Here is a 15,364-nt window from a genome sequence, read left to right as displayed (position 1 = left end):
CATGGGAGTCACGAGGGTGCAGCGGAGAAAAAGGACCTGTCCCCCAGCCTGTTAAATGACTTGGGACCCTCAGGGAGAAAGACCGGCTAGAGATGGAAGCTGTTATCACAACCAAGTCAGCAACATTGCACCAAGCTTCTGTCTAAACAGAGACTAGAGCGACCCCTTCCCAGAGAGGAGGCAGCAGGGGTCCAACCAGACTCGATTCTAGGCAGAGCTGTCTAGTGGTTAGAGCAAGGGACAGGGTTCAGGCTGCCTGGGTTATATTCCCAGTTCTGTCATTGGCCTCTGGGCCTCAGTTTCCCCTGGAATACTGTGCGGTTTAACTGGGCCACGTTGGTCTAGGAGTCTCCAGAGAGAGTCAGCGAGCGCTGTCTCTGCCCCGCCCCAAGAAGGAGCTCAACCCAGCCTCCTGGCTGCACCAACACCGGTTTGATTTTGACCTGCCCCGGAGCCGAAGGATCCCGGGCTGACACCCCCCAGGGAACTTCTGTTTGTTGCCCACCTTTATTCCATAAGCCAGGGGCTAGAGCCCCTCCTCCTCCCGACCCCACTGACTCCTGGTGCCTCTGTTCTGCCCCAGCTCACAAGCCGATGAATGCTCAGTGCGTCGTTCCGGTCCCTGCGCCCAAACTGCAAACGAACTCCCAGCTCACCCTGCCGCTCGACATCAACAACTACCCCATGGCCAAGTACGTGCGGGTCCAGTTCCAGGTAAGGGAGACACTGAGCAGCCCCCTGAGCCACTCCGCGCCCTCTAAAGAACGGGCAGTATAAGGAGGGAGTGATGCTCAATAGTTAGCTGGGACCAGAAGCCAGGACCCCTGGGTTCTATTCCTGTCTCTGGGAGTTAGAGAGCATGCTGGGAGTTAAAACTTCAGGGCTCTCCTCCAGCTCTGGGAGGTAGTGTTAAGTGATTACAGCAGGGGCCTGGGAGTCAGGACTTCTGGAGTCTTTTCCCGCCTCTGCCACTGACTCACCGAATGACCTTGGGCAAGTTACTTACCCGCGCTTTCCCCATCTGCAAAACGGGGCCGATGGTGCTTACTGACTTCCCAGGGAAGTTAGGAGGGGCCTGATCCTGTGACATGCTGAGCACCAGGTAAATGAGCACGGAGGATGCTGAGGCTTGGATGCAAGGGGCTGCCTCCAGGCAGATTGTAGTATCTATGAATGGGCCTGAGCTTAAAGGGACTCTTTTGAGAGAAAATGAGATGATTGGAGAAAGGAAGCATGCTTCTCTGGGATCCTGGCTCCCCTTTGATCATTGAATCAACGTCCCTGACCTGTGCGTGCCATGTGCCTTCTGGGTTTCACTCAGCCCAGACCGGGATCCTAGCCAGCTTTATTCTAGTCCGTCACGTCGTTCGGGTCTCACGCATGCAGCAGGATGCCACAATCCACAGGCAGACGTTCGCATTTTTGTCCAGAAGATCTTGTCGTCATCTCATTCAAATCCTCACTCACACGTTTCTCTTCCCAGGAGATTGTGCACAGCGTCTGCTGGTGCACAGGGGCCGGGTCCTGCTCTCCACGCTGCTCCTGGAGTGATGGAGTCACTCCGTGTCTGAGAGCAGAATGCGGCCCCTCGCTTGGCATTTGGCCTGTGCCTGTCTCGTGGAAGTGGTGTGCACACGTGCGGTGCCACTGTCTGACAGACCGTTCTGTATTTCTCGAGCTGGATGCTGGCCTACCTCCCTCACTTCCCAGCTGAACACGCCGGGATTGGAAGCTCGGTGCTGGGGGATTTTGTAATGTTCCTTGAGTCACCAATGATCGTTCCAGCCAGGACCTTTCAACGGGCCTGGCCTGTTGTTGGCCTTCATGGCTGCCCATAGTCTGAGCTTTGCCAAATCCCTGCAGCCGAGTTCAACGCGCCTGTCCTTTGTTGCCCCGCAGGAGCCATTGTTTGGGATGCTCTCCGTGCCACTGGCATCCCCTCTGACCCAGCTGGAGGAGGAGCTGGTGCAAGAAGCTCTCAGTCTGTTCAAGCTGGTAGGTCGGCGTTCACAGCGTCTCCTGGCCTCCTCCCCAAGGCCTCTGGTTTGTCCAGAGCGTCTCCTTGCAGTCTGGGAATTGCAGAGGAAAGGGAGCAAGGCTCCGTCCATCCAAGGGGTAGGAGGATTCACGGCCAATGGGCATAAGTCCATAAATCAGTTTGAGCTGGAGGCCTGGGATGCCCCCTCATGTCCTGCCTCCAGCCCCTGATCCCTGGCCTGACTCTGCCGACCTGGCCATAGGCACATGCTCAGAGGGGCCTTTCAGCAGGGATGGAGGGAAAAAGACCACCAGGAGTTCACAGCATTGCTATGGGACCTCGTGGCTTCCCCAGCACCAGCCCAGCACCCACGACGGGTGATGCTAAAGATCTTCACCCACCATCTCTAAAGGGGCTCCCTGTCCCAGCCCACTCAGAGCCCAGGGTGGTGGGGCTGGGACAGGGAGCTCTTCAGCAGGAGAGGGTCTTGTCTTCTTCATTCCCGCTGCAACAACAGTTATGGCACTTGCACGTCATTCTTCCTGGGATACCATGCTGGGGAAGAGACCCTGAGGAAGGGGAGGAGCGGGAGCAGATGCGGCCTACCTTTGGCAGGGGTGAGGAGCAGCAGCTCGGCCACCACACTGCTCACTTGGGTTTGGCCTTGCAGCGCCCCTGTCATGATGGAGGGGTCTGGGGCCAAACCTGAGTGGGGCACCCTGTGCAGTGGGGCAGCCAGCGCTGCTCTTCCGCCCCCCTGGCCAGTGGGGCCAGCTCCTGCACCAGTGCTCTGCCCAGGGGCCTGCCAGCCCTGTCCCCTCTCAGGGATGGGGAGTGACACTGCACCAGGGCCGGTGGGCACAAAGGCAAGGGCTGGGTGTGTCACTGGGACCGGCAGCTGCAGCGGGGATGGCTCCGTGGAGATTGATGATGCCTCCCAGGAGAAAGATTTCCGGGGGCACCCCTGGAAAGAGGGGGGAGGCCTGTCTGTGTTGCGGGAAGGGACGGAGAGATTTCTGACCATTGCTCGGTATCCCATATCTCCTGGACTCTCTCTCGGCGGTAGATTCTGCGCTTCATGGGCGACCCACGCCTTGGTGGCGCCCAGGAGAACCTGTTCGGGAACTACATCGTGCAGAAGGGGCTCTCAGCACCGGGCCTGCGGGACGAGATCCTGGCTCAGATCGCCAACCAGGTGTGGCGCAATACCAACGTCAACAACGAGGAGCGGGGCTGGCTCCTCCTGGCCACCTGCCTCAGTGGCTTTGCCCCCTCCACCGGCCTGGAAAAACACCTGCTCAAGTGAGCACTGGGGCTGGGGCGAGGCTGTGAGGGAGCCCATGGGACAGGGCTAAACCCTCCAGCTCCCATGGGCTCCAGCTAGGGGTAGGGGTTCCCAGCACTTCTTAAATCAGGCCAATCACATCCCTCTGATGGTCCCAATCCTGGGCTCCTTCAAGCCCCCTTAGCTGCCAGCGAACCCTATGGGAATCAAGGGCATCCTCACACACAGCTCCTCCGCAGGGCTCAAACCTGCAACCTTCTGCCCCAAAAACCTCTGGTTTGTTCCCCTTGAGCTAAAGCAGGAACTCCTTTTGCTGTATGGCAGCAGTAGGCTATTGTAATCCCTGAGCTGGCCTCTAGGGGGAGACATCAGCACGCACACGAAGCGCAGGGTTTTGCATCAGCACCTGGAAAGGTGGGGCTGTTGGGTGCACAGCCGGAGACATGCCCCTGCCTCGCGGCTCCATCATGGCTTCCAGGTGGCCCGTGGCGTTGCCCGGAGAGCGCGAGTCAGTGAAAGTCAAAGGAGGTTGTGTCCTGCTCCGTTGTGCAGATGCATGTCCTGCTGGCCCAGCCTCCTCCCAGCCCCCAGCATTACTCTGCTGGCCCAGCCCCCTCCCATGGCGTCCGTCCTTCCTGTGTAGGTTTGTTTCCGACTACGCCTTTGATGGCTACAAGCCGGTGTGCCAGCACAAGCTGATGCAGGCCATGCTGCGGTCCCAGCTTGGCCCCGAGATGGCCCGGGCCTACCCGCCATCGCTGCTCGAGTGGACGGCCAACAGGCAGAGAGCAAGCATGGCCTTGGATGTCTACTGCTTCAACGGTGAGGGGCCTGTGGGACGAACCCAGGGGCCTTGGTCAAGACTCAGCACATGGGGTGAGGGGGATTGAGGGCGGCTACAGGGAGAGGTGATGCCACTGCCCTGGTGGGCCAGACGCTGGTGAGCCTGACTGGCACCCCGCGCACACCCCCATGACTCAGTGGGGACTCACGGGGGTTAGTGAAGGCAGAACGTGGCCCAGAGTCTGGGCTCTTGGGAGCGGATAACACCAGGATCTTGGGGAACCGGCCCCAGGGTGAGAGGGGGCGTGGGGGAAGCAGGGAGGTTTGGGCTGGGCCGCTGCACTTGCAGGGTCGATCAGGACTGAGGGGCAGACCGCAGCCTGGGAAGCGATGTGCAAGGGAAAATGGGATGGGAGGTGAGGGAGTGGGGGTGCAGTAATTTGCGGGAGCCCAACATTTGGGTGCACTGCAGCCCTCATTTAGCCTTAACAATCCTCTGCTTCCATCCCTTCCCTGGGCCCTTCTTTCCCTCCCCAGCCCTGGGGGCAGTTTTGCCAGTGCGCGTTCACTGCCCCACATACCCAAACGGACTCCAGGTGCTAGGGGTGCGGGGGTTGGGGCTGGGGTTCGGCTGCTCAGTAATGCAGCAATTTGACCATCTGCTCTTAACTTCTCAGGCGGCCACTTCTCCTGCCCCATCCATTCCTGGAGCACAGGGGAGGAGCTGGCAGGGGACGTGCTGAAGCACAGGTAGGGAGGCTTTGGCCCTGCGGGGGACGGCAGGTGTCCCGACCACCTGCCCCATGGATCTGTCTGCTCCGTGTCCCACAGGGACTGTGGAAGCCCTTGGCCCACACTGCACTAGGCAGAGCCGGCTAGGCTGGGGCTCTCTAGTCATGTAGAAAGCAGAGACTAGCTAACGCTACACAGTTTGGATCCAGATTCCCAATGGGCAGGATGCATCCGGCTGGTTCAGGCCCCATCTCTAGCCCTACGCAGCCCCTCAGGAGTGAAGCAGTGAGCCCTTCCCAAGCAGGGCCGTGGGCTATCGCAGCAGCTGCTGGCTGTGGGGCTGGTGGGCCCTGGTTCTATTTCGGCAGCTGTGGGTGCGTCTTGGGGGGGCGAATATCACAGCAGCTGCAGCTGGGTCTCGATGCATGGAGGGCCAGGGCCTGGCCTAGTGGCGGGGTTGAGCAGGCAGGGCTCACCCCACAAAGGCCTTCCCTGGGCCTGCTCTGCCTCCTCGCTGTGTCCCCCCACAGGAGTGCGCTCTCCTGGCTCAGAGGCTGTGCTTTGCCTGCAGGGGGCTGACGGAGGGCTGGAGGGGCTGGTCCGTCTCCATGAAGGATGGCGCCCAGTGGGCCGAGCTGGCTGGCCACGATTACATCCTGGACCTCATTTCCGACCTGGAGCTGCCCAGGGGCTTCCCCAAGCAGAAATCCCATTTCATCGTCGCTTCAGAGGGGGTGGACAAGGGCAGCGGCCCTGCCAGCGCGTAGGTATCCGGGGGTGCGGCGTAGCCTGACGGGGAGAGCCCGGCTGGGCCCGGAGTCCCATGAGCTCACAGCGGCTGCAGGGGTAAGGGGGGGTCAGAACCCCAGATCCCCGACGTGCAGACCTGTTCCAGAGCCGCTTGGAGCGTCTGGACGCTCTGCTTTTAAAGGGCCAGCCACCAGAGTGCTGGGCCCCTTTGAAGCTCCCGATCATTCAGCTACATCGCGTGCAGCATACGTACCGCTGCAGGCACTGCAAACGCTTTCTGAGAGGCGTGCGGTGTGGCCGTCTGAAGGAGGCGTGGCCAGATGTGGGGGTGTGGCCTCTGGAGGGAGGTGTGGCCTCTGGAGGGAGCAGAGCATAGGACTGGGAGCCAGGAAACAGCTGGGCTCTAATCCCACCAGGGCCACTGGCTCACTTTGACCTTACGTGTCCGGAAGGGCAGAAATCTTGTGAGATCAGCTGCTGGCAGGAGCGTTGGGCAGGATGGGATGGGAGCCCATTGCCAGACCCTCAGCCGAGCCCTATCTCAGAGCCCGCTGCACGCAGGGTCTCCACCTCAGCGCGTCTCCAGCAGTGATGATGCCAGCAGCAGCCTGGAGTCTCCAGCGGACAAAGAGAAAGCAATGAGGGGTGGAGATTAAACAGCTGTTTCCTCTTTACGCCTCTTCCCCCTTTTCTCTGTAGAGTATTTGGACAGGGCTTAGATTCGGACGAGGAAGTCCCTCCTCCCCCACTGACGAAGGCCCCCACTGTCCTGCTTCCAAACACCCCTGACTCAGATGGATATTACAGTCGTGGTAAGAGTCAAACTGTCCTTCCTGCAGCCTTCTCCCCCAAGACTGGGCCCGTCTTTCCATAGACAAAGCAGCGCAACTCCCATTCACTTCAGGATCCAGCTCAAAATCATCTTGGCCTGGGGCTTTAGAAAAAAGGCAACCCTTCCCATAATGCACCTGACCACTCCTGGTCTCTGTGGGGGAGGGGAGTTTGAGGGCCCTCCTGACCCGATGCCCTGAAGCATGAGATTTGGTCACCCCTGCTTTAGCCTGCAGAGATGTTAATGTCACTGTGGCCGTGGAATTACCTGGCTATGGACTCCGGAGTGCAGGGAGTTTCACGGTTATGGGCCGTTAACTCCGGAGGCCCGTGAGCCTGGGAGGCATTTGGAAGCAGTAGGCACTAGTCAGCCAACACCTTCCTCTTCGGCTCACTCTTCCTCTGCCTGTTGTGACCCCGCCAGCAGATTCCGACACCGTCAGCGAACCTCGAACACACAAGGGGTTGGATCGTTACCTGGACAGTCTGTTTGACCCGGTCTTGTCCTATGGGAATGGGGTAAGGACAGTTCCCTGTTGGGAATGAGAGGAAGGACGGCTGGGGCTTGGGAGCCCTGCCCTACTTCACGGGGGTGTCATTAAGGACTGTGAGGGGCTCAGCTGTTAGGGAAATGGGGAAAGGTCCATGCCCATAGACAGATCAAGGGAGTCCATGTCTTAACTGCAGCAGTTTCCGCCCGGGACCCTTAGGAGCTTGGGTCTAAGAAGGGAACGAACCACAGCAGAAAACTCTTTGGGGCTAGATTCTGTGTTTGCTAGCCAGGCCCCCTGCCCCAGTGTCAGCAAGGCCATCGGGCTTAATCTGCTGTCACTGCTGAATGGCGTAAGCACCAGGTTGGAAGCACTTCGGCTTTAAGTCTCTGGGACCTAAGCACCTGTGTGGGCCCCTATGATCCCACGGCATTTTGGTGAGACTCAGAGCTGGGTGGCCTCTGTTCTCCCATTTCCCTTCCCACCCCAGAGGTGGCTGCCTTTCTATAGCAGGGGTGGCCCTTTGGGAGTGGCGTGAAAGGTGCTGTATAAATGTCACCCGCTATTGTGTTACTGGAGTTTATTCTTGTCTCTTGTACTGTGCCAGGTGGCAGGCCCCGGGAAGGGGATCAGTTACATTGAGGTTGGGAGGGCTGACTGGGGCCAACACCCTCATCTAGGCAGAACCATTATGTGGGCTCCCCGAATGGGGGCGTGAGGACGAGTTACCCTGGGAGAAACTAGGAGTCATGAAACCTCTGTTGTTACAACGACCCCAAAGCTGTGGTCGCTTTCGGCTCCCAACCTGTCCATTGCGAGTGCAGCGTTAGCGGGGAAGGAGCTGTCACTCGATCTCCCTGGCCTGGATGTTCCCTGGCGCTCGTCTGATGTGACTGGGATCACTTTCCAGCCTGCCACCGAGGCTCCCGCCCCTGCCACCCTCGAACCTTTGTTTGCTTCATTCCTGCCCCTCTCCCGTGCCAGGACTTGGAGAAGCCAGCTGCTGTCTCCCGGAAGATGAAAGGAGGAGGCCGGGTAGGAGGTAGGAGCAGCAGCGTGGACCAAGGCGGTGCCAGAGCACCCATGGAGATGCCCCAGCAAACCGGTGAGTGTGGGCAGAGCCTCCTGGCCTGGCATAGGGCAATGCCTGCCAGAGCAGGACTCTGCAGGGGGCAGGGCTCCTGGGCTCTATTCCCAGCTCTGCCACTGGCCTGCTGGGTGACCTTAGGCAAGTCACTGCCCTGCTTTGGGCCTCAGTTTCCCCATCTGCACAATGGTGATGATGATCATAATAATCATAATACCTAGCTCATGCCTAGCGCTTTTCCTCCAACGATCTCAAGTTGCTTTACACAGGAGGGCAGGATCACTGTCCCCATTATACAGATGGGGAAACTGAGGCATGGGAGGGGAAGTGACTCACCCAAGGTCACTCAGCAAAGCAGTAGCAGAGCAGAGCCAGGACTTGAACCCAGGTCTAAGTCTCAGTCTGGTGTCCTATCCACTAGGCCACACAGACTCCTTCCTGAGCTGGGAAGGGCGAGGTCAGGTGTGTGGCTGGGTGAGATCTGTGGCCAGAAGGAGCTGCAGGGAGACTGCTTGCCCTGTGCCTGTGAGCAGAGGGCTGGGTGTCTCAGGGGACTCTGAACACATCCCAGGGGAGGCTACAGACCCGACAGAAGCTATAGGGGTGCGCTAGGGCCAGATTTCCTCAGGGAAGTTGAAATCACTAGGACCTGGGATGGTCTAGCCCCTTCCGTCCCACCTGATTTCAGTGGGGTTGGCTGGCTCAGTGACCATGGGGCCTTCCCCTCCTGAGGCTTGAAATGAGTCTTAACCACCCACCTCCCCACTCCACCCCCAGCTTTGAGGTGATTGGCTGAAGGCTGGGACTGGAGTAATGTGGGGGCTTCAGCAGGGTGGGTGGAGATCTCAGCCTGCCAGCCAAGGGCATTCCCGTATCTCTCCCACGAAGAGGGGTGGTGCCCGGAACGGCAGGTGCCTCGGGGAGCAACATGCCCATATTCCTGCACCCAGGATGGTCGGTCGGATGGGCCGTTAGCGAGCCGTCGTGCTGCAGAAAACGCGGCTCCTTGGCACACGGTACAGACAGGATCCAGCCCGGGCTGGTAGGGGGTGGCAGCGCTGCGAACCGGCATGGGGCCTTCAGCCAAGGAAGGGTGGAGAGGGCTCCCTTTGAAGCCACGGTCTAGAGGGGTCAGCAATGCAAGGCACTCCCCTGTCCCTGGGCTGTGCACCCTGCCCCTGCTTTCCCAGCCACTCTGTCCTCTCCAGGTCCATGCCCTACGCCCATCACCGTGGTATCTGAGCCCCAGCCAGGCTGTGTGCGCACTGCCAGGCTCCTCTGTTTGCTGGACTGCCCCCTTCTGGGCGCACGCCCAGCCAGCAGCTCTACCCGCCAGCCTTCCTGCTCTGGTTTCACCCCAGCTGCCTCCTCTTTGCATTTGCAGGTTTGCAGGAGCCCGGCTTGGTGCTGCAGCACGACCACATCAAGCAGCAGGCCCTGCTCCGGGTCAGTGGGGCCAGGGGACTTGGGGGGCACGGTAGGGGGCGGCACTGAGGTTGAAGCACACGCATGTCAGTACTGCAGGAGCTGTGTGGCTTTTTCCTTGCCGATTCCAGGGCCTTAGTTCAAAACGTGTGAAATCCCTGCCCGGGACAGTGGCTGGGGTGCTGGGGCAGGCAGAGGCCCAGGCACCAAGGGGTGATGGAGCTGACAGGCCACGAGGGTGTCAGGGTTTTGACACTCCCCGCCCACCCCAAGCGGGATGTGGCTGGGGCTGGAGATCTGGAGCAGCCTTGGAGGAAGGGGGCCTGCTTCACATCTCTGTCCTGCCCTGTGGGGAGCACCTGGGATGAGCGAGGGGGTGGGTGTCTGAGGAGGCGGCGGAGTCCGGCCTGGGCTCACACCCGCTCCCTCGTTTCGGCGGCGCAGGCTGGTCAGATCACCCGGCGGGGGATGGCTCTGCCGCAGCAGCGGGGGGATGGCACAGCCTCCCCCAGCGCCTCCCAGGCCACCAGCCCCAGCCCTGCCGACGGAGCCCCCAGCACAGTCCCGAGCGCGCCCGGCACGCCGGGTGGGTCTGTCTGATGCGCCGCCTGCTGAGGGGGATGGGAACGCACCCAGCCCGCGTTCAGAGCAAGAAGTGAACCGTCTGGCCCTAAAATCCCTTTTCTCCGCTGTTGGTGTCAAGATGAGCAGGCAAGGGATTGACTTTCTAGGATGTTACATCTGGGTGCTGGCCCCTTTTATAGCCTTTCCCTGAGGTCTGATGAGCCCAAACCAGCCCCGGTGAGGAGTAGAACAGGGCTGGACGGGACCCTGCATCTCTTGGCAGATCACCTGTCCCCCCTGGGGGGCGGCTCAGCCCCGAGAAGGTGTGAGGTTGCCCTCCCGGACAGCTGAGCGCTGCCAGACAACGGCTGGCAGGCTCCCAGGCAGGGTCATCGTTTCTCCCATCTCAGTCTTCTCTCACAGGCTGGCATGGCCCTAGTCCTCTTTTATGGACCCTCCCTGGAGCTGTGTGTCCTGGGGGTGAAGAGAGAAACAGAAACCCCAGGGAGTGGGAGAGGTGGACTCCCCGCACCGAGTCAATGCTGGCCCCAGTGCAGTGCTAGGAGGAGGCGGTTAAGGCACGTGTTCGAAAAAATGCACCACTGGAGCATTTTGTGATTTAAAATGAATCTTACGGCTCATTTCTCACAATACCGTCCCTTGGCGCCTCCTCCCGTAAACGTATGGGTCAGTCTCTGGTCACTGACTTATGGCAGCATTTCTTAACTCTAAGGCCTAGTATGGCTAAGCTACAATCTTACAGGCCTCCGCCTGTAGGCCTTGCGTTTCAGCCCTCCTTACTCAGCTACCTAATGCTACTTATCCCTTCCGACTACTGCTCAGCTTTATAATCTATAACCCTAACCTCACACAACACCCAATCCATGACTAATAAACTAAAGTAACTGGCTACATAGGGAACCCTGTGCCGCAGGGAGTCGGGTCGGTGACTTGGGGAGTTGGTGCGGGCCCCAGTGCGGTGCTAGGGGACCCGGTGCCGCAGGGAGCGGGAGTCGGCGCTGGCCCCAGCGCGGTGCTAGGGGACCCGGTGCCGCAGGGAGCGGGAGTCGGCGCTGGCCCCAGCGCGGTGCTAGGGGACCCGGTGCCGCAGGGAGCGGGAGTCGGCGCTGGCCCCAGTGCGGTGCTAGGGGACCCGGTGCCGCAGGGAGCGGGAGTCGGCGCTGGCCCCAGCGCGGTGCTAGGGGACCCGGTGCCGCAGGGAGCGGGAGTCGGCGCTGGCCCCAGCGCGGTGCTAGGGGACCCTGTGCCGCAGGGAGCGGGAGTCGGCGCTGGCCCCAGCGCGGTGCTAGGGGACCCAGTGCCGCAGGGAGCGGGAGTCGGCGCTGGCCCCAGCGCGGAGCTAGGGGACCCGGTGCCGCAGGGAGCGGGAGTCGGCGCTGGCCCCAGTGCGGTGCTAGGGGACCGGGTGCCGCAGGGAGCGGGAGTCGGCGCTGGCCCCAGCGCGGAGCTAGGGGACCCGGTGCCGCAGGGAGCGGGAGTTGGTGCGGTCCCCAGTGCGGTGCTAGGGGACCCTGTGCCGCAGGGAGCGGGAGTTGGTGCTGGCCCCAGCGCGGTGCTAGGGGACCCGGTGCCGCAGGGAGCGGGAGTCGGCGCTGGCCCCAGTGCGGTGCTAGGGGACCCGGTGCTGCAGGGAGCGGGAGTCGGCGCTGGCCCCAGCGCGGTGCTAGGGGACCCGGTGCCGCAGGGAGCGGGAGTCGGCGCTGGCCCCAGCGCGGTGCTAGGGGACCCGGTGCCGCAGGGAGCGGGAGTCGGCGCTGGCCCCAGCGCGGTGCTAGGGGACCCGGTGCCGCAGGGAGCGGGAGTCGGCGCTGGCCCCAGTGACCCAGCGTGGCCATGGGGGTCACTCTCCCTTTGGAATCAACGCTGACCCCAAGGCCCCAGCTTAGCGCTAGCAGTGTTCTTAGAGGAGAGAGAAAAGCGAGGTCCTGACCTGTGGTGACAATTCAAGCCCCCAGTCCTGGCCAGATTCCAACAGATGACCCCTGCCGGCTCCCTGAGCTCCCCCTGCGCTCTCAGCTGAAGGCGCCCCGTTCCGTTTCCTGCCCCCAGCTGTTGGGTGGTGGGGCTGCGCGCTGGGAAAGGCTCCAGTGTGCTCTGCCTCCCAGAGGTCTTGGATCCTGGGGGGTGCCCAGATTCCACCTGGCCACGCTAGTAAGAATGACTCCGCTCCAGGCAGCTTTTTAAGGTGGAAATGTTATGATGGAGCCTTAACCGCCCCCTTCCCCTGCCCCTCATTGCTCGGGGAGGACAAGGAAAGACGAGGCATTTACCATCTAACCTGGGCCAGAATTGCCTTTCTGCCTCCATGCCTGTTCTACAGCGCACTGGGCTGCTTGGCACCCTCCCACCCCAGAGGCAGCTGCATTTCAGGAGCGGGGGCGGGGGTGTGTGTGAAATGATCCCTGTACAGTCTAAAGGGCTCTGGAATCCTTTGGGGTGAAAGGACCCTGTTGAAACAGAAGCCACCGTAGCAGCTGGACAGCCATGCCACATCATGGCCGCCCCTCGCCAAGGCAGTTTTCATGGATGCTAAAGCCAGAAGGAATCACATGGCCTGGCCTCCTGCCTAGCACAGCGCTTCCCCCAAATAATTCCTAGAGCGGAGCTTCAGAAACCCATCCCGTTAAAGCCTGCTGATGTAACGCACTCCTTCTCCTTCCCCCTGGCCAGAGGACAGCTGTGAGCCGGACACCTGCCAGGACGGCAGCCTTCGTGCAGAAAGCCGGTAAGGGATCAGCCACAAATACAGCCTCCCCTGGAGAAACCTGTCTTGAGTTGGGATCTCACCCCTCCACCCCTGCAGGGACACCGAGAGCACAGCCCTGAGCTTGCAGCTGTCAGGGGACGCTGACGCCAAGCCAAGGTGCATAGTGGTGCCATGGGCCAACCTGGCAGCGCTTGCCTTTGGAGACCTGGGTTCAAATCCTGCCTTAGCATTGAAGCGAGCCTGGCTTTAGGACTAGTTCCCATGGGTGTGGTTTGCTGCTATTATCTGAAAATGACCCGCCATCAGGCAGGAGGGCTGTGGGTGGGGAGTGAGGGGCGTCAGCAGGGCGGGCAGGGGGAGCCCAGGATGGGTACAGGTGCTCCAGCTAAGGTTTAGGGGCGGAGAAGGAAGGAAGTTGTGACTAGCCGGGGGTGGGGGCAGCATGTCAGACCCGGGAAGCACTGACAGGGCTGCAGGCCAGGGGTGGGGGAAAGCGTGAGGTGTGAGAGGAGCTTGCAGGGCTGCTGGCTGAAGCCCCAGGCAAACACTTGAAGGGAGCAAAGAGCTGTGCAGACACCTGTGATTGCTCTGCAGGGCGCCCCAGAGCCAAGGCCAAGGCCTGCGAAGGGGGAGATAGAAGCCCAGCAGGGAGAGGCAGCCCAGGGGGCACTGGGCTCATGCATGGTGCTGGGCAGAAGTCACAATCGTAGCCTGAGCCTTGCAAACCAGAGCAGGAGCCTTTCCCCACCTTCTGGGGGGTGGGACGGGGCAGGATTTCAGTGCTGGAGCCTACCCCCGCTCCCTGAGATTCTCAACCCAGCCTCCCGCTTGCTTCCTCCCTCCACGACAGCTCCTGCCTCCAGGCTGCGGGCCGGCGAGCTGGTGCGGCCGGCCAAGCTGAGCTCGCAGCACTTCCCCGAGCCCACGCAGCACATTAAGAACATCATTAAGCAGTGCCAGCGGCCTGCCAGGCTCCCCGAGCCCATCAGGTGAGACCCTGGGCCGCCGGGCCAGAACTCAGATCTCCTGCCCGAGCCCCTGCAGACATCAGCATCTGATGCTGGGCTGGAGCTCGCAACCTTAAAGCTGCAGGGACAGCAGCTGGGTTGCATTTCCCAGCCATGCTTTAGCAGCAGGTGGGCTGGCTGGGCTCCCAGCAACTATAACAGACTGTTGCTGGCTCACGGGGCGACCCCTTTAGCTCAGGGGATGAGGCCTGGTATATATCTCGACCCGCCGGGCCAGAGGCTGCTCACTGACCTGGTTCTGGCCCCTGGCTGTTTGTCCCTGCAGGAAGGAAGGTGGGAAGGTCTTTGTGAAGAAGAAGGATCCCCATGAGGAGGCCATGATGATCTTAAAGGGGCAGATGTCAGTGGCGCCCGGCCCCGCAACAGCCGCTCCGGTACGAAAGCGCTGGTCTGAAGGCACAGGTGGCCGTTCTCCCTGTTCCGAGCCTGGGGCGCTGCGGGGTGGGGATGGGGAGGGTCCAGCTGCTTGCCTGGCGAATGCAGGGGCGTGGGGTGCTGCTCTGCAGCTGAGTATTCGGAGTCCCCACCAGCTGAGGATCAGAGTCAGGCCTCTGAAGGAGAGCATGATCCCCAGGCTGGCCACTACCTGAGCTGAACCCCAGTGCTAGCTGGCAGGGCACCGCACGGGCCAGTGAGTGTCCCCTGCTCCTGCCTGTGATGAAGGAGAGCTCCCCAGCCCGGGGAGATGGCCCGATCCCTCACAGGAAGTTGGTCTCCACCTCTGTGTTGTAGGTGGCCAAGGAAGCAATAGCCACGGTGAAGCCCGTTACCAGCACCAAGAGGCCTTGGCCACCATCACCAGCCGCCGTTCCCGCACCGGCTGCCACAGCCAGGTCTTCTCCAATGTCGCCTCCAGGTAACAGCATGAGAGGCCGAGCAGCTTCATCTCCTCTGGCGTTCAGGGCTGGATGCCGGAGCCTCACGCTGCCCTGCCAGGTGCTGAAGGAGAGGGCTGAGCATGTGGCTTCCCTCAGCCGGCAGCGCATTGCCCTGCGGCCAGGGCCCAGCTGGAAAGTGATGGGAAAGCCCTTTGTTACTGGAGGGCTGGGGAAGCTTAGCCCTGGCCTGTCCAAAGGCTGAGATGCGGCTGATTCAGCAGGGACCATCCAAAAGAGAAGCCCTTATCCAGCGCCCTAGCAGCACTGCTGGAGAGGCCATACCCCAGTGTACAGTGGTATCCCAGTAGAGACCTTAGCCCTACGGAGGTCTCACACCGCTGCCATCTGGCTTTCAGAATGGCTCCAAATCTGACCAGTTTGGACCCTCCCACCCCACTCAGTGCTGCTCCCTGCCCCAAATGTTGATCCTTCTTGCATTGATCTGTTCATGCAATTTTGTGTTTTGCAAGTTAGGAAAAGTATCTGGGAATCCTGAGCCCCTGGGTAGGCTTGTGGGTCCCTGGACTATTACAGAACTCACCATAAAATGCGACCTGTTAGGCAAACGAGGTGGTAGCTGTACCAACGCGAGGCAACCAGACACCATGGTGATGGGCGTGGGGTGAGAAGCTGATGGAGCAGAGAGCAGCAAGTACAAAGGGGCGTCCCAGAGAGCCTAGAGGAACGGTTAACTTGCACCCCATGAAATCTCCTTTGGGCTACTGGGGATGTAGGTTACACCTGGGCAGACATCCTTAGTAAGAGAGTTTGGCTGAGAGTCAGGGAGTCTAGTGTTACATGGCC

The 15,364-nt window shown here is 60.9% G+C and overlaps 1 protein-coding gene across 1 annotated transcript in view; it reads left to right on the top strand.

The window, feature by feature from the left end:
- MYO15A (myosin XVA) overlaps nucleotides 1-15,364 on the top strand; it is an 84,309-nt gene that overhangs the window by 35,508 nt on the left and 33,437 nt on the right. The window contains exons 27-40 of the mRNA XM_037911812.2: nucleotides 607-714; nucleotides 1,900-1,995; nucleotides 3,045-3,280; nucleotides 3,907-4,085; nucleotides 4,724-4,796; nucleotides 5,350-5,541; nucleotides 6,228-6,340; nucleotides 6,784-6,878; nucleotides 7,835-7,955; nucleotides 9,322-9,383; nucleotides 12,618-12,672; nucleotides 13,505-13,643; nucleotides 13,948-14,050; nucleotides 14,415-14,538. Coding sequence (XP_037767740.1) covers nucleotides 607-714; nucleotides 1,900-1,995; nucleotides 3,045-3,280; nucleotides 3,907-4,085; nucleotides 4,724-4,796; nucleotides 5,350-5,541; nucleotides 6,228-6,340; nucleotides 6,784-6,878; nucleotides 7,835-7,955; nucleotides 9,322-9,383; nucleotides 12,618-12,672; nucleotides 13,505-13,643; nucleotides 13,948-14,050; nucleotides 14,415-14,538 — 1,696 coding nt within the window. The remainder of the gene's footprint in view (nucleotides 1-606; nucleotides 715-1,899; nucleotides 1,996-3,044; nucleotides 3,281-3,906; nucleotides 4,086-4,723; nucleotides 4,797-5,349; nucleotides 5,542-6,227; nucleotides 6,341-6,783; nucleotides 6,879-7,834; nucleotides 7,956-9,321; nucleotides 9,384-12,617; nucleotides 12,673-13,504; nucleotides 13,644-13,947; nucleotides 14,051-14,414; nucleotides 14,539-15,364) is intronic.

The sequence above is a fragment of the Chelonia mydas genome, chromosome 10 (genome assembly GCF_015237465.2).
Source record: "Chelonia mydas isolate rCheMyd1 chromosome 10, rCheMyd1.pri.v2, whole genome shotgun sequence".
Classification (NCBI taxonomy): domain Eukaryota; kingdom Metazoa; phylum Chordata; order Testudines; family Cheloniidae; genus Chelonia; species Chelonia mydas.
This window is presented reverse-complemented; position numbering and strand designations above follow the sequence as displayed.